This window comes from Epargyreus clarus, unplaced genomic scaffold, assembly GCF_041222505.1.
Source record: "Epargyreus clarus isolate Ecla_fem2 unplaced genomic scaffold, WU_Ecla_fem_2.2 ptg000015l, whole genome shotgun sequence".
Classification (NCBI taxonomy): domain Eukaryota; kingdom Metazoa; phylum Arthropoda; class Insecta; order Lepidoptera; family Hesperiidae; genus Epargyreus; species Epargyreus clarus.
This window is the reverse complement of record NW_027332223.1, coordinates 3,264,688-3,287,358: the sequence shown is the minus strand read 5'-3', so window position 1 is coordinate 3,287,358 and position 22,671 is coordinate 3,264,688. Positions and strand designations below refer to the sequence as shown.

Sequence of the window (22,671 nt, the reverse complement as noted above, 5' to 3'; positions counted from 1 at the left end):
GGCTTCCGGGGTTGGGGACGGCAAGAGTGGGAGCTCGAACCACCCGGCCAGCAACCCCGGGATGGACCGCGGTATGTGTGGTCCCATACCGTCGTGAACACCAGATGGTGTGGTGAGTTTCAAGCTCACCTGGGCGGAGCCCGACGGGGCAACGCGGCAAGTGGACTCCGGTTGCGTTCCGTTGGAGATCCCGGAGTCCTCTACGCAGCGCCAAGGACGGCCACCGGGAGGGTTTTAGTGCGGTAAGAATCCCACATAACCCGGTGCCGCTCCCACGGCATAGGGTACCTTTTGAAGGTTTCTCCCTCGTCAACAAAAAAAAAATGGTACCATTGAGTACTAAATTGGAATGCCTCATGTATTTCCTACCACACATTTATTCAGAACATAACAGCGCTTAATAACAAAAATAAGTTAACGGGTTCTACCACCTTAATTTAAAATACATGTCGAGATGATTTTCAACTTTCCCCACGGGGATATTACGTATTTTGAGAACAACGGGGTGTCGCTTGCCTGGGGGTGAAAATAGAATATTATATTGTGTAACTTAAATTGGTGCATACTACTTATGCATAGTGAGACTTGTAGAGTTAGTGTTGATATTAAACCATCATCTATAATATATATAATATATAGATAAATAATCTATAATATATTAAAACATCGTCTATAATATCATATATTTATGAGCAATAGGGCATTCTGTGTATTTTTACCATGCTTTTATTAGCTTGGGTTGTATCTATGTACCTATGTATGTAACAGAATCTTTGAACTCAATTTTTACCCACTTTAAACGGACCGATTAATTTAAAATTTTAAACAATTATCAAGAACCGATGACAATACACGATTTTAATAATTTTATCCCATCTCCCCATCAGAATCGTCAGAAATTAGCATTAACGATTTTTCTTGTGCGATTTCAGCGTGGTTTTTAGTTTTTAAACTATAATTGTTTTGTATAATAAAGCTTAAAGGAAGGCCGTGTCTACCCTTTAACCCTAATTTAGTACTAATTTTCTCGCCCCCACACATACGCATTTGTAGCACTACAGAAGTCGCCGTTAATACCTCATAACGGATATACAATATTGGTTTGGAGGAAGAGTTCTTTTTGCACCTTTCTCGAAGAACCTCATGTGATAGTGTTCTTAGAATACTATATAAGTAAGCTTCGTTCCAAACTTCTAATTTATCCACGCAATATAAAACCAATTTGATCGAGGATTGAACCTGAGACCTGCATGTCAGATGTTATTAAATATAAATTAAATTATGTATGGCAAGCGAATGAAATATTGTTAACGTCATTTTTCAAATAAAACCAAAGCAAACATTGAAAGGTTTCATTTTAATTAGTAAGAGGCTGATAATAGAATATTACGAAATACTTGATTGAATTGATTCTCTGATGAAAATTTGAACATTTATTTAATAAGGCAACCTTTGTGAAGTAATGCTTAAGTAACGAAAAATAATTTTGCTGTGCTGTAATTAATTTAAAAATCTTATTCAAAGATTATTTACTTCGAAGTAGCATTTTAACAATGACTTTTGAATTGGTTTATTTTGAATGAGTTACATAAGTAACAGTAAGAAATAAATTCGAGCGGTTGGTACCTTTCGCACGTTTTTTAGCCCAACTCTCTGGCTTAGCTATAGGTTACGATGTTTCCCTGCACCCTTAAAGCAAGTGATAATTAATTTCTGGTAAAATACTTGGTATTCCACATAGGATTAAAATGGTCCAAAGACTTTAACATGTCGATATGCGTATATAAATATTCAATATTATAAATAAATCTTTCTCTTAAGTTCTTAAGAGACAATTTTGTCGTAATGCCTTCATGGTATTTACTTTTAGATAGTATTTGTTTCCAGAATTGTAGTAAGAAAGCCGACGTAGCTCTAATGTGAAATTGATTGTTCGCAGAGGAGACGACTCCAGGGGTCGTCGGGAACGATTCGTCTCCGGAAGGTGCCGATAAAGATACAAAGCTGCCGCACAACGAGGCTAACATGATAGTCGGTGAGTCTTACAATTTTTTCTTTGGTTACGGTACTTTGTTTATAATTAAAATTATAAGTGATACGTCACGTAGTGATAAGTAGTTCAGATATTATTAGGGTGCAAGTGAGCATCGTCGTCCTCTTACTGTTCCACTGTTGGCTGGGCTTGGATCTCCTCTAAGAGTGAGCCACACTGGTTCACTGCAAATACCCCTTTGACATTTTTTTAAACTTGACCTCTCAGTCGAGCGTTGAATTCCAGGCATACACCTCTGACTTTACAAAGTTTTTGCGTATTAAAAATTAATTATCACTTGCAATAATGATCGATCGTTGAAAGATCGCGAGAAAACCAAACCCCTGAGTGTCCTGTAGAAAAAGAAATCCTTAACGGACTGTGAAGTTTACCAAATCGCAATTAACCAGCTCGGTGGACGATGATTTTAACCCCTTTCACTCAGAGACCGGTGCTCAGTGGAACAATAATGGGTTGACAACAACGACTACTTATATAAACACCTTTTCAAAACGCACTTTTGAAGATTTAGCGTCAAATAATACCGATAAAGATACCAAAACGCCAAAACATGATTGCGAGATGCTCGTAAGATCGTACCGATTTGCCTCCGGAACGCGCCCATAAAGATACAAAACGTTTTCTTTGTGAGCTATCTGAGTACAAATCATGCTCTGAATACTGTACGACCTTTGATATTAAACGTCGATTTTTTATCGGGAAATGGTACGCAATGTATATCGCGATAAATGTGCGTGTAAATGAGATTGTCACTTTGCTTTCGTAGCAAATTAGGTACAGTAATACCCCGACTTTTGCTACCCCGACTTACGCGAATTCAGAGTTACGCGATTTTCAAATCTCGTCGATTCTCCTATGGTTTAATATATATATATATATATATATATATATATATATATATATATATATATATATATATATATATATATACAGCCTATATATATATATATATATATATATATATATATATATATATATATATATATATTATAAAGGTGGTAGAACCCTTTGTGGTTCGACTCCGGCGGCACCACCGCCACACCTATTTCTACCTAATAACAGCAGTGTTAAGCGCTGCTGTGTTCCGGTTTGAAGGGTGTGGTAAGGGAGACAGACTTTTCCGAGGCGTTCCAGCTTAGTCCTCAGGGGTAGCGGCGCATCTGTGGCCGACCTCAGGTAGGAATATCTAATCCTATCTGGGGTTGATTACAGATGTCCATGGGCGGCAGTAGCCACTTACCATCAGGTGGACTGCATGCTCGTCTGCTACTCTTATATTATAAAAAATAAAATAAAAAAATATATATATTTAAGTGTTTACTCGTATTTTCGGCATTGTTTTCTCAACTACGTGAAGGTCTTTGTATCAGACTACAGAGGGTAATGTTAATAAGTGCATGTTTGTAGATACGACTTATTCTTTGCTACGCTCTGCAATCAAAACGGCTTAACTATAACATATGATGTGTCGTTGGATTCTTCAAAATTATGGGGTCGCTGACGAGTTTTTTTTTGTCTTTATAATAATTCTGCAATTAGGTGTTAGAGGTAGAAATCTGGATTGTGGTCCATTAAATGAACATTGTATTCAATCAAGATGTCCCAGATATGGAATCGAATCTAAAAAAGCACTTTTAAAATTGAAATCATTAACAAATATTTAAACTTTTATATGCGTATATGCGTATAATCTTCGAAAACCATTTGCATTCATTCAAAGACGCCTTGTTAGACTCTGATAGTCTAGACTCAAAAACTTACTGAAAAGGCAGCTTAATTAATAATGTGAACAATAGAGGTCATTTCACTGCAGTGGTACAAAGAGAAAAGTTTAAATCGGCGCCTAAGTTGGGAAGCATGTAACATTGGAGTTACGTAATGAAAAGCGACAATCCGCTTTCTATTGGATTAAGGCATTAAACTAACTTTATTTTTATATAAGACAAATTGGATTGTGGATTTGTCCGTGTAATAATGGGTTTATACGACTTTACCCTTCATCGCCAATTTGTGCCTGTCCCACTGTTGGGTACGGGTCTCCTGTCAGAGTGAGGATTTAGGTCATAGTTTACCACGCTGGCCAAGTGCCGAATGTTACTTCACTAAAGATCTTTTTTACTTCACCGGAAAAGTAGGTGATCATTAATTTAATCAGGTTTAATTTAAAAACTTCGAAAAATCTTAACTTGAGTATTGAATTTTCTACCAGTGCACTAGTTCCACTAGTTGCTAAAGCAAAAGTGAAGATAATATTTCATATGAATCATGATCAACGCACTTCTGATTCAATTCTGGGCACGTATCTCTTCATAGATTGAGAAGGGTTTAGGCTAAAGTCCACCTCGCCGAAAAGTACACGTTAGCAAACTTCAAATGAAAGTCAAAGCCTCACACTAGGATTTCCTACGTCATTGCTACCAGGGATACACACCCAAAACATAAATCTAAATTCCTAATTTTACCCTATTAATCTGCCTGGCCAGGAATCGAACCCAGCCCCCCCGAACGGGCTGCCACCTTGTCGTGGTGGGGGGGCTTGTGTGTCCTAATGATCCCGGAGGCTATACGGCAGAGTTACTCATACCGGAAGGCAAAGGGTGAAGGACCAGACTAAGAGCGGCCCAGGGGAGCTCACCCCTTAAAAAAGATGCGAAAATGGATAAGGCTAGTTGTAAAAGTAGTCCCCAGGTGGGTACCCGAAAGGGAGAATCCCGCCCCTCTGCTACGGCGGAGGGCAGCCCCTCGTACTCTGGGGGGGGCAGCAACTGCCTCGTATGTCGGCAATCCGCCGACCTCCGTCAACACAACCCATGCATTCCCACACTGGACTCCGAATTAGCTTGCGAGAAGAACACATTGCCTGCTACACAAGCGGCGAGGAGGAAAACGCGGCGCGGTAGGGCAGTAGCTCCACCTACACCAGCCATCTCGTCAGAAGCAGATGAGTTGTCGGACTGTTCTCTTTTGTCAGGAGTATCTGAACAGTCCACAGCCATGTCGGCAGGTGCCCGTAAAAGGGCGCTTACGGCGACAAGTAGCGGAAGCGAACGGCCAACTAAGAAGCCGATGAAAACCCAGTCGGCAGGAGATGGCGATTTTAGGATCCCAATGGCCAAGAACAATTTGAAGGCTTCCCTGCCTAGTGCGGAGGAACTAGGTAAAGATATGACCCAGCAGCCTACTGGAGACCTAGGTTCTCGAATAATCGAAAACCTAGAGGTAATAGAAAAGGCGGCAAACAGTTCCCGCAATCTAAAAGGGGACTTGGTGCGAACCATCCGTTTGGCCGTACGCCACGTGCAGGCAGCAACGACAGAGGTAGTGCAGCGGGCAACCACTGCACACCTGGAACAGGAGAATGCGATGCTGCGTTCCCAGCTTGCTGGTCTGCACGGGAAGTTTGACGCCCTTACGGCGGAGCTGAACGAGTTGCGCCGTAAGAACGCCCCAAATAGGCCAGAGCTGCCTCGCCCCTCAGAGACGAGGAGAGCCGTAACCAGAGAGGATGCTCTAATGGAAAAGATTGGGCACATAATGGACCAGAAGCTGGCCTCCTTTAGGGACGAATTGTTCCCGGGCAGAGCGGTCCGGCCCCCCTTGATGCAGAAAGCCACACCCGTTGTGCCTTCGCACCTACCAGTGACCTCAACGCTGGTGCGGCCTCCAGTTGTTTCGACTTCGGCCGCGCAGGAGGGTACCTGGGCCACAGTCGTGGGGCGCAAATCCCGAGCAAAGGAGCGACCCTCGGCCCATTTGCAACCAAATCGGAGGCAATTCCCGAGCCTCGGACGAGGTAGGAACGTCACCCGACGGCGTCGGTCTGTGACCAAACCAGCACAGCCGTCAGCAGCCCGAGCAACCGAGCCAGCGCGGGCCAGCAAAAAGAAGGCGGTTAAGAGGCTTCCGCGAGTTCCGAAGTCGGCGGCCGTGGCAGTCACGGTACCTGAGGGGTCGGACATCACCTATGCGGAGGTGATGAAGACCGCGAAAGGCCAGATCCAACTTGCCGACCTAGGCATTCCTGCGTTGCGGCAGAAGAAGGCCATAAACGGCGGTCTTCTCCTGGAGGTTTCTGGCGAGGATTGCGCTGGGAAAGCCGACGCCCTGGCACGAAAGTTGCAGGAGGCTGTCGCGGAGTTAGGCGTCAGGGTGGTCAGGCCCACGAAGCAAGGGGAGGCCAGGGTGATGGATCTGGACGATTCCGTCACCCAACAAGACGTCGCCAACGCAGTCGCCGAGGCCTGCGGTTGCATTGCTAGCGACGTTAGGGTCGGAGAGATCCGGAGAAGACCTTCGGCGTTGGGGACGGCCTGGATACGCTGTCCCCTTACGGCTATCCACAAGCTGGCTGCAGCCAAGCGACTCCTCGTCGGCTGGGTGTCCGCGAGAGTGGAGGTGCTGCCTGCTAGGTCGCTCCAATGTTTCCGGTGCTTTGAGATGGGTCACGCACGGCACCAATGCACCAGCACGAAAGACAGGAGTGCATTGTGTTATGTATGTGGTGAGCCTGGGCACAAGGGGAGCCAATGCGTAGCACAGTCGCCAAAATGCGCCCTGTGTGCTGACCTTGGTCGCCCAGCTGACCATCGGCTCGGTGGGAGAAGGTGTACGCCGCCAAAGCGAAGGCGCCGGGGCATCGGAGTGAGCGAGACAGCGGTCATGGCTGCCGGCTCAACACGGACAGATGGGCCTGCGCGTTCAAGCGCTTCGTCCCATTGTCCAACAGTGGAAGCGATGGACTCTTGATGGATAGGTCTCCGTCACTTAAGATCCTCCAGGGGAACCTGAACCACTGCCGCGGGGCGCAGGACTTGCTCCAGCAATGCCTCGTGGACCGTTTGGTTGCCTTGGCAGTGGTGGCGGAGCCCTATAGAGTTCCAGAGCATCCGCGATGGGTCGGAGACGATGTGCAGTCCGTCGCCGTGTACTGGGCAGGTGGCGTGGGTGATCCTCCATGCTCCAAACTTCACTCCGAGCGGGGCATAGTCGCGGTGGAGTGGGGTCCCCTCGCGGTGTTGGGGTGTTATGTTTCCCCCAATTGTAGTCTGGCGGCATACGAGACGTTTCTCGACCGTTTGACAAGCTGTGTACGCTCCTGTCTTCCCCGCCCTGTGATCGTGCTTGGCGATTTTAACGCTCATTCGAGGGCCTGGGGAAACAGGCGCGATAGCGTCAGAGGACGGGCAACGCTCGAGTGGGCGGCCGGGTTGGACCTGCGTCTGCTTAATCGTGGCTCGGTCAGCACGTGTGTGCGCTGGCAGGGAGAGTCGATTGTTGATCTTTCGTGGGCGACTCTTTCTGCCGAGCGCTTGGTCACGGATTGGAGAGTGGCCGAAGATCTCGTCACGTTGTCTGACCATCGCCACATATTGCTAGACGTAGTTTTGCAGCTCCCGGCTGCTGACACACGCCGCCAGGCTAACGACCATCCACGTCGGTGGGCACGAAAGCGTCTCAACCGGGACTCGCTCGTCGCTGCTGCCCATGTCGTGGACTGGTCCAACACCGCTGAGGGGGATACCCAGGTCGATCCCGAAGAGGAGGCGATCCGGCTCAGGGATGACATGACGGCCATCTGCGATTCCGCGATGCCGCGGGTCAGACCTGGCTGGAGACGCCCTGTGTACTGGTGGACGGAGCGCATCGCACGGTTGCGCGCAGCCTGCCTGCAAGCTCGACGCCAGTACACTCGGGCTCGACGACGCCGAACGGCTAGCGCCGCGGAACGGCAGGAGAAGTACGTAGAGTACCGGGCCGCAACAACACTGCTTCAGGGCGCTATCGCCGACAGCAAGGCCCGGAACTGGAGCGCACTCGTGGAGGGGCTGGACCGAGACCCATGGGGGCGCCCTTATAAGATGGTGCTCGGTAGGCTACGTCCATGGGTGCCTCCACTGACGGAAACCCTCGACCCGATTTTCGTCGACACAGTGGTGGACAGCCTGTTCCCAGGAACCACTGACGAGTCGGGTTTCTCCGCGGCGCTGCCGGATCTCCCTGCCTGGTCTGAGGAGCTGGCGGTGACGGAGAGCGAGCTCGACGGTGCCGTTAAGCGCATGTCGAAGCGAAATACTGCGCCGGGGCCGGACGGAATCCCATGGCAGGCTTGGGTCTTAGCGCTGACAGTGCTGGAGGGGAGGCTGCGAAGACTGTTCACCGCCTGCTTCCAGTACGGAAGTTTTCCGTCAGAGTGGAGGCGGGCGAGGTTAGTACTATTGCACAAACGGGACAAGCCTCGAGACTCTCCATCAGCGTACAGACCCATTTGCCTGTTGGACGAGGCGGGCAAGCTATTCGAGCGGATCATCTCCGCCCGGATTAGCCAGCATCTTGTATGCCACGGCCCGGACCTGTCCGAAAACCAGTTCGGCTTCCGGCAGCAGCGCTCGACTGTCGACGCGATCCTCCGAGTCCGCACGCTCTCAGAGCAGGCCATCTCCCAGGGTAGAGTAGTCTTGGCGGTTAGCCTTGATATAGTCAACGCTTTTAACTCTCTACCCTGGAGTGCGATTATGGACGGGCTGTCTGTCCATCAGGTGCCTTCCTATTTGCGGAATGTCCTGAAGGCGTATCTGTCGGACAGACGCGTCAGCTTCCCAGGCCGCTATGGGAGCGTTCGCGGGAGGAGCGTCGTGCGCGGGGTACCGCAGGGTTCGGTACTGGGGCCATTGCTGTGGAATATCGCTTACGACGCGGTGCTGAGAACGGTGCTCCCGGATGGAGTGAGCATCGTCTGCTATGCCGACGACACCCTCGTCCTCACCGAAGGGGAGTGTTTCAGCAGGACGGCTCGGCTAGCAGAGCTCGGGGTGGCACGCGTCGTAGAGAACATCCACAGGTTGGGCCTCCAGATAGCGTCCCATAAAACCGAGGCGATGTGGTTCCACGGCCGCAGGCCGAGTATCGTACCAGCTGAGACGTCAGTGCGTGTCGGTGATACGGACGTCCGGATAGGCAGGTACATGAAGTACCTTGGCCTAACACTGGACGGCCGCTGGCGTTTCAACGAGCACTTTGACCGTCTCGTCCCCCGGATTCATAAGGTAGCGGGTGCTATGCACAGACTGCTGCCAAATCTCGGGGGACCAAGGGAAGAAGTCCGCCGCCTCTACGCGGGTGTGATACGCTCGATCGCCCTCTACGGGGCGCCGGTATGGTCGGACAGGTTGTCTGGCTGCCGGCGTCTTGCGCGGAAACTTAACTCCGCTCAACGTACGATCGCGATCAGAGTCGCCCGGGGATATCGTACCATATCGTACGAGGCGGCGACAGTCCTGGGGCGGTTTCCGCCCCTAGACATTCTGGCGGATATGGATGCTCGGGTCTTTAATAAGATCCGCTTCCTCCGTCAGAGGACTGAACCTTTCACGGAAGAAACGGTCGAAGTGCTTCGGAGGAGAGCCAGGTGGCGCGCTCTGAGGTGCTGGCGAGATCGGCTATTGGAACCGCGTAACATACGCCAACGGGTGGTCGATGCTATCGTACCGAACTTTCGGGCTTGGCTCATTGCCAAAGGTCGTGTCACCTTCAGGTTGACCCAGATACTCACCGGACATGGCTGTTTCGGTGAGTATCTGAACAGGATACAGAGGGAGGAGACTGCCCAGTGCCATCATTGCGGGCACCACGAGGATTCCGCACAGCACACGCTGCAGTACTGCCCAGCGTGGGAGTCTCAGCGGCGGATCCTCGTGTCAAAAGTGGGACCGGACCTGTCTCCAGCCGCCATTGTTGGAGCGATGGTTCAGCGCAGCGAAGCCTGGGAAGGCATGATCACCTTCTGCGACATAGTCATGTCCGCGAAGGAAGACGCCGAGCGAGCTAGGGAGCGCGCTGAACCCGCTCGGAGGAGGAGTCGCCGCGGGCGTAGATAACGTCCACCGGCGCGGTGTCCCTGTAGTTCCGGGACCAGAATAGGGCTACGGTATCCCCTGCCTGTCGTAAGAGGCGACTAAAAGGGGCTTCCGGGGTTGCGGGCGGCAAGAGTGGGAGCTCGAACTGCCCGGCTAGTGACCCCGGGAAGGACGGCGGTATGTGTGGTCGCATACCGTCGTGCCCACCAGACGGTGTGGCGAGCGTCAAGCTCACCTGAGCAGAGCCCGATGGGGCAACGCGCTAAGAGGACTCCGGTTGCGTTCCTTTGGAGATCCCGGAGTTCTCTACGCAGCGCCGAGGACGGCCACCGGGAGGGTTTTAGTGCGGTAAGAATCCCACATAACCCCGTGCCGCTCCCACGGCATAGGGTACCTTTTGAAGGTTTCCCCCTCGTAACCAAAAAAAAAAAAAAAAAAGGAATCGAACCCAGAACCGGGTCGCTATGCCTCACAAGAAAATTTTAAACACACCCGAAAATTAAAAAAAACAAGACCGGTTTTATTGTACCGAGACGTATAATTACTTATATTACATTACCTGATCGTAATTACTGATAATTAAAAAATAAAATGTACACTTTTCAAAATGTTGCCTCCACCGTTGGCAACAGTTCAAGAGCACCGCAGCCATTAATTAAACACCTGCATTTCGAAGAGTTCCCGCAAACACTAGAAAGGCGCTTTTAATGCAAATTGTTCGCAAAGGAAGCGATCATTTGCATTTCACTAATTTTAGCGTTTCGATTTTAACTTGCGACTACCGAATTCGTATTTGAAATTTTGCGATGGTTAATTATTATAGTGTGTTTTGAAATAACAAAATAGTGCGTTTGTCACTATTCGATGTGGTAAGGCGTTTATGGTTCGACTTTAGTGACACCACGGTCATACCTATTTCTGCCTAATAACAGCAGCGTTAAGCAAGTAAATTAGTAAGGAGTAAGGAAACATACTTTTTCGAGGTATTTCAGTTTAGTCCTCAGTGGTAGCGGTATACCTGTGACCGATGTTTGGAAGGAATTTAATCGTCTCTGGAGTTAATTACAAATGTTCAAGGGTGGTAATAGCGATACGATCAGGTGGTCTGCATGCTCGTCTGCTACTCCTATATCATGAAAAATATAAGGCAGCTATAATTTGCAACAAATTTTAACTTTTCTATTTTAACTTACGGAAACTGTTAATAGTTACTAATTTGAATACTTTTTGATAGTTGATGCTATTCCATTCGAACTAGTATCCGAACTTTGAAATAATTTAATATTGCTTTTTTCATATTACTAACACGTTTATGAACTGAATGACAGAGCATTCAAATGCGACATTAGTATCAAACTTATCTGTCTTTTAGGAACTTTTTTTCAGTAATAATGCCCGTTTTACTTTGAATATATGTTATAACTATGTATATATAACGTATTTTGACTTTTAGAAGTTGGTCGTCAGGGCGTTGACCCCTATGCGTTTATTGTGATTGATTTAGTCGCTCTTTTCTATTTTGCAACCCCATATCGTCATTAATATTTATCATACGAATCACAATAGTAGGTAGATTGTGTGTATTTTTCATTTTTTTTTATTCGAAATTGAAGTTGGAATTAAGTGAGCAATTGTAAACAACCACGAATAAGATTGAAGTCCTCAAGTCGACCACTGATACATTGTTATTCCTGGGGAGTCAATTGAAAAGCCTCAGTTAACTGTATTTACGACTTCTATTCAAAATGTCTACATTAAAATCGAATTTGAATAAATACTAAAGGTCAATAATTTTCGAACTATCATCCCAAAAATAAATTGAAATCAAATCTAGTTTATTTGAAAAATACTTTATATACATATTTTTACAATATAATATGCATGTTGCCAAATTTATCATTAACTATTTATCAAATATATTTCATATAGTATATGTTACTCATAGATAAATGTAGCTTTCGAAAGGTGAAAGAATTTTTAAAATCGGTCCAGTAGTTTTTGAGCCTATTCATTACAACCAAACAAACATACAAAGTTTTCCTCTTTATAATATTAGTGTAGATATCTAATTCAAATAAATTCATGAATATCTATATAATTACAAATATTCAACACAAATAGATATTACATTTATAAAATTGAATTATATTACTTAACCTTCTAGGTGCTTTATTTTATCCTATGTTTACTCAACCTGAACTTCCATTCTGCTCTCGGAAACTATTTTACACCTCGGATATTAATTAAACGTCTGCATTTCAAACTTCCACAAAGATTCGAGGAAGGCGCTTTTCATGCAAATCATTCGCGAAAGGTAAAATTCGAGTTGCAGTAATTTCGCAAACCGATTGTAACGAACTGCAATTAATCGCAAACTTAGTGACAATTATTCTGAAAAGTTTACCATCGTTGAGAAAACTTTCGTTTTCTATGTCTTTTTCTACCATCTATATGTCAGATATGGATGACATAAATAATCATAATGGCAGATGATTTACATGGTATCTCATATTTTATAATAATTAATAGATTTACAAAGCGCATTACGAGCTTTTCTACTTCTACTCTGTACTACTATGTTACCAAACTTAGGGTGTGATCGGAGTTTGGATGGGTGACCGCTAGTGGTTAAACTTGATGCGTGCTTCGCTAAGCGTTCCTGTCTGTTTGTTAGCCAACGTTAAATGATGTCGTAGACTTTATAGATTTTGTGCAAATATTTTGATTGATATATTATTTCTGCCCAATAACAGCAGTGTTAAGCATTTCTGTGTTCCGCTTTGAAGGATGTAGTAAGCGAGATATACTTATCTGAGGGGTACCAACTTAGTTTGCAGGGGTAGCAACGCATCTGTGACTAGCCTCAGGTAGGAATGTAATCTTACCAGAGGTTGATTACATATGTCCGTGGGTGGCAGTAGTCACTTACCATTACCAATATTGAATATTATAAAAATATCTTATATTGAATATTATAAAAATATGGCTACTAATCCACAGCATACTCCCAATAATAATTGAAGGTGGTAGAACACTTTGTGGTTCGACTCCGGCGGCACCACCGCCACACCTATTTCTGCCTAATAACAGCAGTGTTAGGCCCTACTGTCTTCCGTTTTGAAGGGTGTGGTAAAGGAGATATACTTTTCCGAGGCGTTCCAGCTTAGTCCTCAGGGGTAGCGGCGCATCTGTGGACGACCTCAGGTAGGAATATCTAATCCTATCTGGGGTTGATTACAGATGTCCATGGGACGGCAGTAGCCACTTACCATCAGGTGGACTGCACTCCTATATTATAAGAAAAAATCCGCATTGACGCAGCATTGGAGTGTGCTGTAATTTATTCGTCAATTATAGTCAATCCGTGCTCATCAATGGGTCATGGGACTATCAATCTATCTTTGTCTCGTTATTAACAATCATATTTCTTTCCAGACATCGTCATCCCGTCGCTGCTTATAGCGGCGCTCTTCATCGGCAATGCGTTCATCGTGCTCATCATATACAAGTATCGGAAACGGTAAGATGCTTCGTTACTTTATTATTACAAACATAGGCCAACACCCAGACCCAGACTATACATTATACACGCCCGTTATTTATATTCAATCTCTCCAAATGTTGCCAACCAAAGGTCGAACGTATCAATTTTTAGTAAGTATGCAGACATTGCAGTGATAGCCTAGTGGTTAAGAAACGCGGCCTCTCGATCGAGGGGTCCGAGGTTCAAATCCCAGGCACGCACCTCTGATTTTCAAATTTATGTGCGTATTAGAAATTAATTATCACTTGCTTAAACGGTGAAGGAAAACATCGTGAGGAAACCTGAGAGATAAAAATCTTAAAGGTATGTGAAGTCTACCAATACGCACTTGGCCAGCGCGGTGGACTATGGCCTAATCCTTCTCATTCTGAGAGGAGACCCGTGCCCAGCAGTGGGACAGTAATGGGTTGATGATGATGATGCAGACATTGTCAAATGTCGATCGTTTGTAGACATGATGTTGGATAGATTGATTATTAATAATGGGCGTTAAGTTACCGACGATCGATGATAGATTAATGTTGCAATATCAATTATTGGCATCAAAATAAATGTAATACATTTCGATAGAGAAAAATCGAAAGTCTTAAACTAAATTATTAATAATAATGTTAATCGGCCATTTTATTAACACGGTCGGTTATTTAAGGTTAAACGATCATTCTCTCCCAATTACGAAACCTCAAAAGTTCTTACAAATAAAATGTACTTCGGTAGAGTATTACAAAGTTTCAAAAACCTCAAAGGTTTAAAACTTGCTTTTCGATTAGCCAATTAATTAAACAGCTAACTCGCATTATGGGTTCAGTAAGCAGCTAAGAGCATCCTAAGCCTTAAGATGTTGGTACTAATTTTATTTGTTGTGTCTTACTAACTCCTTAATGGTATCGGAGTGGCTTTTTTTGTCTTTTGCTTTAGAGTAGGTTATTAACCTATTAAGGCAGTGATAGCCTAGTGGTTAAGAAACTCGGCCTCTCGATCGAGGGGTCCGAGGTTCAAATCCCAGGCACGCACCTCTGATTTTTCAAAGTTATGTGCGTATTAGAAATTAATTATCACTTGCTAAACGGTGAAGGAAAACATCGTGAGGAAACCTGCATACCTGAGAGATTTATAAAAAAAAAGAAATCGTGAAGGTATGTGAAGTCTACCAATACGCACTTGGTCAGCGCGGTGGACTATGGCCTGATCCTTCTCACTCTGAGAGGAGACCTGTGCCCAGCAGTGGGACAGTAATGGGTTGATGATGATTGACCCATTACTCGCCCACTGCTGGGAAGACTCAGAATGAGTTTAGACTAAAGTTAGCTACGTTGGCTAATTGTATTTCTATGAATGTTTCTAGTCACATACTTTTGAAAACTCAAAACTTTCGGCCATATATGTGATATAGGTTTTCTAACGTGATTTTCATCAATAAAAAGTTTTAGTTAGTTGTGGTCGAGTTTGTGTAAAATATATAAATATTAACTTACTCAATATAAAGTTACATCACTCAGGCTGTCACTATCTATCAGCATATTTTATATACAAGCAAGAATCGAAGCTGGGACTGGTATTAATCGATTGTGGCCATTTTGCTAGGTTCGTTAGGTGTACCTAGTCTGTAAAATTACTATCGTTATATCGAAACAATATGTACTATAAACCAATAAAAAATCTTTATCGACAAGATCGTAAATTGTATCCTACTTTGTGGTATTCTAAAATCAAATTATGGAAGCCAGCTGTGTGTTATCGGTTCATATGTGACACGGGGTCAATGTACTAGGGCAATATGTCGTGCCCTTCCAATTGCCCTATTGGACCTACCGTTTGATCTCGTTCTTTGTTCGGGTGAATTACTGTTGCCGAATGTTACAATGTAACCAATTTAACTGTAAAAGACTTTAGATGTACTCCTTGAGAAAAAAGAAGCTTTGAATTTAGGGTATGCTTGGCCGAGAATCGAACCCAAAACTCTTTGTGTGTCAAACTGGTATGATAACCGCTTTATGGCGCAGGTTGCTTTCTGTCAAAAGTCACTCCTCCTTACTACAAATTAATAGTACCAAACATTAACATTACTGTTATAAGCAGATTTATGTATAGTACTAAGGGTTTTACCACCTCTCAATCTCTTACGTCACATACCTACCTTCGTCAGATACTTCATACATTTTCCAAACGATGTATTAGAAAACGTACCTATGTTGATTTGCTGAAACAAAGTATTTTACGTTTACATTTTATCGATAATTTATTATCAGGAAAGCATCATAAAGGTCGAACCCTTGGTGCGATATCTTTAGAATAACAATAACCTTTAACATTATCAGATTATTTGATGTTAAACAAAGTTACTGACTGTTTTTGAGTATTTTAGTTGTTTTTATAACATAGAAGTAATAGACGAGCATGCAGTCCACCTGATGGTAAGTGGCTATTGCCGCCCAATTGGACGGGATTTGACATCTGTAATCAACCCAAGATAGGATTAAATATTCCTACTTGAGGTCGGTCGACTAAGCTGGAAGGCCTCAGAGAAGTATGTCTCCCTTACCACACTCTTCAAACCAGATCACAGCAGTGCTTAACACTACTGTTAATAGGCAGAAATAGGTGTGGCGGTGGTGCCGCCGGAGTCGAACCACAAAACTTTCTACCACCTAATATGTAAATTCAGTATTTAAAAATATTCTGACAAAAGATTACAGTAATAAAGTCATATATCTATATGTTTTGTGACGTCCGTCAGTTAATCGTATTCTGTTAACCAAGGTTAACGAAGTCTGTTAGTTAATTCAATTATGTCAACTAGCTAAGCAAGCAAACGTGCATTTCCAATTATCATCTCCTGCCTTAACTGTTTACTCATTCCTCCTTGTTGTTTTATATAGTATAGAAATAAAAAAAAGATTGTCACACTCGGATTCATGTTGATTCGAATCGGTTATGAATGCCATGGATACATAGAGTTCAAATTCTTCATTCAATTGAAAATTTTGAGAGTGAATAAATAATTTAAAAAAACACAAGAATATTATAGACTCAGTTTTCCATTGATTTATACTTCTAGAATTATTAGTAGTTTAATTAATGATTACTTTTAAAATTAATGCCAGCACTTTTATTGTAGATGCAGCTCAATTTAAACATCGTTTATAATTACTATATCCAGTAATTACCATTATGATATTAACATCAATTAATAGATATTGCTATTAAAATATCTTCAATCGAAAATACTCTTTAAATCTGCTTCAAAACTATGTTTCATTGTAGTTAGGTAGCAAAGTTGGTCCTAGTTCGTTAAGTCCTCATTCGATGTTCGTGTTCTTGTTAGCACAGAGGACGGGAAATGGCCTTTGTCAATGTGAACTCGTTCACGTTTGTGTAACTGTTGTTATCTACTTACTGTCTGCTTCGTTTGGCTTCGCTGACATGATATAAAGAAAAATATATGAAGATGCATCATATACTTAAGTTGTAAAGGACATTATGTTAAGTTTGAAAAAAATCAATCCATTGAAGGTAGATGAGATTATTGTTTGAAAGCAGAAAAGTCATCATGACGGTGATTTTTTGTGTTGTATAAAAATACTTTCATAATTCATATGAGAGATAATATATATAAATTTGCATTTGTATGGCTGTGATACGAAAACAGCCATATAAATGCGTAGTTTTTATTTGACACGATGTTTTACGGTAATTATGTCCTCCGAACACACGGATACTAGAGAAATTAGAGTTAGACGCTTTTAATAAATAAAAATTCAGAGGGATCCAGAACTATTCGATTACTGTTGTTAGTAAACTTTGTGCTAGTTCGTTAAGACCTCGATGTTCATGATCTTGTTAGCACAGAGAACAGGAATGGCCTTTGACAATTGTATGTAAACTCCACACATTTGATTCACTATTGTTGGACATACTAGCTGATATTGCACCGCCTCGACCTTAAACGATTTAGAAGAATACGTTTCATTGTCGTTTTATGTTGCATAAAACTGTTAAAAAATGTAGGTACCAAAGAAAATACTTTTGAATGAAATGTCTATCGTTCCTTTAAAATCAGCGATTTTTTGGGGTCAAAGTGAAATTACTTCAACTTGAAAATGAACGAAGACGTTTGAAGAAAAATATGTACATTGTACACATACTCCGAAGTAAAAAAAATAGTTTGTATACTTTGACTAGCAGAACCCGCGGCTTCGCCCGCGTAAAAAAATTTGATATGATATACAAACAACTGTAATCGTAAACTTGTACCTTTAACAATTTTAACGAAAAAGTAGCATTAATATTTAATTAATAAAAGCTTTTTTTTCGTCACTGTGTACCTAAATTGGTCAAGGTTTCTTTAGAAACATACACTAAAACTCTAATTAGTGGACTGTAATGAAACTTTATTTAAAATATAAGTTTCATGTAGGATACAATATTTATTATTTACACTATTCCATAGTAACCGTCCATCTATGGGGCCTTACATACAGTGGTTCTTTCCAGGATCTCTGACTGGGCGATTAGAGCTCTCATTCTTACCACCCGCAACTCCAGAAGTCCCCCTTTAGTCTCGTACGACAGGCAGGGGATACTGTAGCCCTGTTCTAGCTCAAAATTTTAATCCAAGATCTATGTATCTATCACATCACCATCACTAATCCACGCATTACCACAACCATACCCCACGGCAGGACAAAATGTTGGCACATAGTGTGTCCAAAGTAGTTGCGACGTATCTAATCAGTATACCAAAATGTAGGCCAATTTGAATAAACTTACGCATTATCATATATAAAATTTGCACCCGTCCACGTGGTCGTGCATTTGTATGAATAGACGTTATCTGAAATTTCACGTTTCTAAGTTCGAACCTAAAAGATTACCGTATACATACATTATAACACTTCCTTTACCTCCTTAGTAGAATTTCAAAAACATCCTATGTACTCGTACATATGCATCAATAAATACTTTATCAGCAAATTTCTGGAAGCTAATATTCAACGCCAGTGGTTGGCAACCCGACACCCACGGGTGGTGTGTGGCCCGCGACTTTCCCTTGTGGCCCGCGGGTCTGTCTGTGCGTTACTAATAATTGGCCAAGTGCAAGTCAAACCCGCACCTGGAGGGTTCAGTACAACCAAAATTTTAATTTTTTTAATTTTTAGTATTTTATATTGCAGCAGCCATTAAAGTACACACATTGTGAAAATTTGAACTGTCTACCTCTAACGGTTCAAAAGTTAGTTGGAAAAATAACGAATAGCAGTTTGTTGTATGGGGTCCCCTTTTTGTTTTCAACTTTTTTTTTATTTTTAGTATTTGTTGTTATAGCAGCCACCGTTATGCAACCTCTGTAAAAATTTCACATGTCTATCTATTACGGTTCCAGAGACAGAGCCCTGTGACACACGGACAGACAGCGAAGTCTTAGTAATAGGGTTCCGTTTTTATCCATTACGGATATTTTATTAGGTACGGAACCCTAAAAAACCGCTGTTCTGCACTTCAGCACGCGCAATACATTGCCATGTTAAAAATATATGTTACTACGGCCGGTGGAATTTCGCCCTACACTAAACTTCTCTGCACTCTCGTTCTTTTTCCAGACACGCCAAAGGAAGTAACTTCAATAACGGTTTTTTAAGAAAATTTCTTTACTTATAGCACCCTAAGGGGGTTGATTGTTGAGTTGCTAAAAATGCTGAAAAATAGTGATATATTATTTACAACCAGAAAGCAAAATACCAATTTTCATAGACTTTGCTTCAAAATCTGCGGACTTCTAAACGAAGTTTCTACCCCTATTATACCCTCATAAGGGTAGATTTGCCATAAATGGTGTTAAAAAAGTTCTATCATTCCCAACCAATTACCTACATTTTTTACAGTCCTTGCTTCCAAATAAACGGTTTTTAAAATAAAATTCCATCCCCTATTAAATAACCTTAAGGGTTGATATTCCAAAAACTGTTTTATAGATGTCCTATTATTTTCAATCAGAAAGCCAAATAACAATTTTCATAGACTTTGTTTAAAAATCTGCGGACTTCTAAACGAAGTTTCCACCCCTATTTTACCTTCTTAAGGGTAGATTTTCCATAAAGGGTGTTAAATAAGCTCTATTATTTCGAACCAGAACGCTAAATGCTGTTTTTACAGTCCTTGTTTCCAAATGAACGGATTTTAAAATAAAGTTCTATTCCCGATTAATCGAACTTAAGGGTTGATTTTCCAAAAACGGTAAAATAGGTGCTCTATTATTTACAATCAGGAAGCTGAATACCAATTTTCATAGACTTTGTTTCAAAATCTGCGGACTTCCCAACAAACTTTCAACCCCTATTTTACCCTCTTAAGGGTAGATTTTCCATAAGTGGTGTTAAAAAGTTCTTTTATTTCCAACAGGAAAGCCAAATGCAAATTTTTATAGACCTTGCTTCCGAATTAACGGAGTTTGAAATAAAATTCCAACCCCCATTTAACGACCTTAAGGGATGATTTTCCAAAACAATGAAATAGGTGATTAATTATTCTCTATCGAAAATCCAAATACCGATTTTTAAACAGTTTACATCAAAACTGGGGGACTCTCATACAAACCTACAACCCGTATTTAACCCAAATAAGGGTTGATTTTCCAAAAACGATAGAATTAAAGTTCCACTATATCTTACCAGTGAGGCAATGGCTAACTTTCATAGTGCTGGCTTTCAAATCGGAAATTTTTAAAATAAGCTGTCAAACCTTATTTTACCAACTTAAGGGTTGATTTTCTAAAAATATTGAAATAGGTGTTTAATTATTTTCTATCGAAAACCCAAATACCGATTTTCATACAGTTTACATCAAAACTGGGGGACTTTCATACAAACTAACAACCCTTATTCAACCCATATAAGGGTTGGTTTTCTCAAAAACGCTAGAATTAAAGTTCCACTATATCTAATCAGTAAGGCAATGACTAACTTTCGTAGTGCTGGCTTTCAAATTGGCAAATTCTAAAATAAGCTGTCAACCCTTATTTTACCAACTTAAGGGTTGATTTTCCAAAAACGATGAAATAGGTGTTTAATTATTTTCTTCCAAAAAGTTAAATACAGATTTTCATAGAGATTAGATCAAAACTGGGGGATTTTCATACAAACTTACAACCCTTATTTAACCCACATAAGGGTTAATTTTCCATAAACCGTAGAATTAAAGTTCCACTATATCTTACCAGTAGAGCAATGGCTAACTTTCATAGTTATGGCTTTCAAATTGGCAAATTTTATAATAAGCTGTCAACCCTTATTTTACCAACTTAAGGGTTGATTTTCCAAAAATGGTGAAATAGGTATTTAATTATTTTTAATCGAAACCCCAAATACCTATTTTCATAGAGTTTACATCAAAACTGGGGGAATTCCATACAAACTTACAACCCTTATTTAACCCACATAGGGGTTGATTTTCCAAAAACGGTAGAACTAAAGTTCTTTTATATCTAACCAGTAAAGCAATGGCTAACTTTCATAGTGCTGGCTTTCAAAATGGCAAAATTTAAAATAAGCTGTCAACCCCTATTTAACCACCTTTAGGGTTGATTTTGAAAAAAACCCTTAGATTAGATTTTTATTAATTTATATCAGAAAGCTAAATACCAATTTTCATCCAGTTTGCTTTAAAACTGACGGACTTTCATATTAACTTTCAACCCCCATTTAACCCCCTTAATGGTGGAAAATCAAAAAATCCGTTCTTAGTGCGCATCTACATTATAAAATAGAGCTATATTCCAAATTTCATGATTGTAGCTTCAGTAGTTTTGGCAAAACCTTGATTAATACGTTTTGAACGTGAGTATCTTTTCGCTTTTATATATATAGATGTCTTGTATGGATATTTTTTGTGTCTTAGAGCAACGACAAGACTCGTTATCGGTCCCTCAATAACATAAAATAAATATTTCTAAGTACAATTATAATACCTTTCAAACAAGTTTTCTTCAAATAAAATACAATAAAATTATCCATTGGTTTGCAGACGTCCTCCAGCTTTTCCAATCCATTAAAAATATAGCAATTTGTTCTCGAGCTACGATGATATTTATTTTCATTTGTGTACCTAAAGTCTGATGTAAACAGATCGCTTCGAATAATGAGTTCCCTTGTTAGCGCATGCCGGATATAACCTTTGACAATCGTATCTGAACTTGAAATTGACATGGGAGTCATATTGATAAGAGAGGGAATCTACGCGATTACAATGTGTGTAATGAAACGTGCCGAATAAATTGTTTATCAGAAATTACAAACGTAATTAATTTAATTGTAAAGTGAGTTATAAAGTCATTTCTACGAATGAAATGAATTATCATTTCATTTTTCATCATCATCATATTTCATCATCATCATCATCATCATTTTTGTATTAACAAAAACAGCTTTTTGACCAATTGCGGAGGGTAATGTTTTTCGACCGTATGCAAGTATGTTTTTATATTTATGTATCATCGTTTGGCAAACCCTACGGATACTCGTATACGACTTGACGAAATCTAACATAAGAGATGTCCTAAATGTGTCTAAATTATGGGAGCGGTTGAAACCGGAAGTAATATTGCTTCGTCACTTCTTATTTTAGTTAATTATTTCTAGCCGTGGCTTAAAACGTATAAGTAAAAAAATATTTTTTTCTTTTGTATAAAAATTGCCAGTTTTATGTAAAAGATAGAATTGTAATTCTGTTGAACAAGTAGTAACATTCTACGACTCACGATACGAACATGTTGTGATACTTGATTAGTTTAATTCGTGGATACACTCCGGTACTTGTTTAACGCAAATAAACTTAGTTTATATAGTAAAGATCAAGCAAATCACTAGCGTAGTTAAGTATATCTGCAAATATATACAGTGTTTTAGCACTGAATAGACATAACATTACGTTATTTGATAAATAAGTGGCAGTTAAACTACATTAAAACTATTTAGAATAAGTCAGAAGATAGAAAATACAAAGCCAGCTAATTTTCATATACATGAAGTGACATAGTAGGTATCGTAGTAGTAGTACAGTAGAACGTAGACTACGGGTATTGAAAACCTGTTCCGTAGCTATTGTGTTCTGTTGAACAAGTGCCAACATTCTACAATTGACTGCCGGAACATGTTCTAACACTTGATTAGTCTCGCCTTTATCTTTAGATTCTCTAGAGAATCTGTGGGATTTTGTTTAATGTAGGT

The 22,671-nt window shown here is 41.7% G+C and overlaps 1 protein-coding gene across 1 annotated transcript in view; it reads left to right on the top strand.

Moving 5' to 3' along the window:
* The window catches only part of LOC140747991 (uncharacterized), a 167,213-nt gene that overhangs the window by 132,328 nt on the left and 12,214 nt on the right, over nucleotides 1–22,671 (top strand). The window contains exons 7-8 of the mRNA XM_073080669.1: nucleotides 1,940–2,035; nucleotides 13,342–13,426. Coding sequence (XP_072936770.1) covers nucleotides 1,940–2,035; nucleotides 13,342–13,426 — 181 coding nt within the window. The remainder of the gene's footprint in view (nucleotides 1–1,939; nucleotides 2,036–13,341; nucleotides 13,427–22,671) is intronic.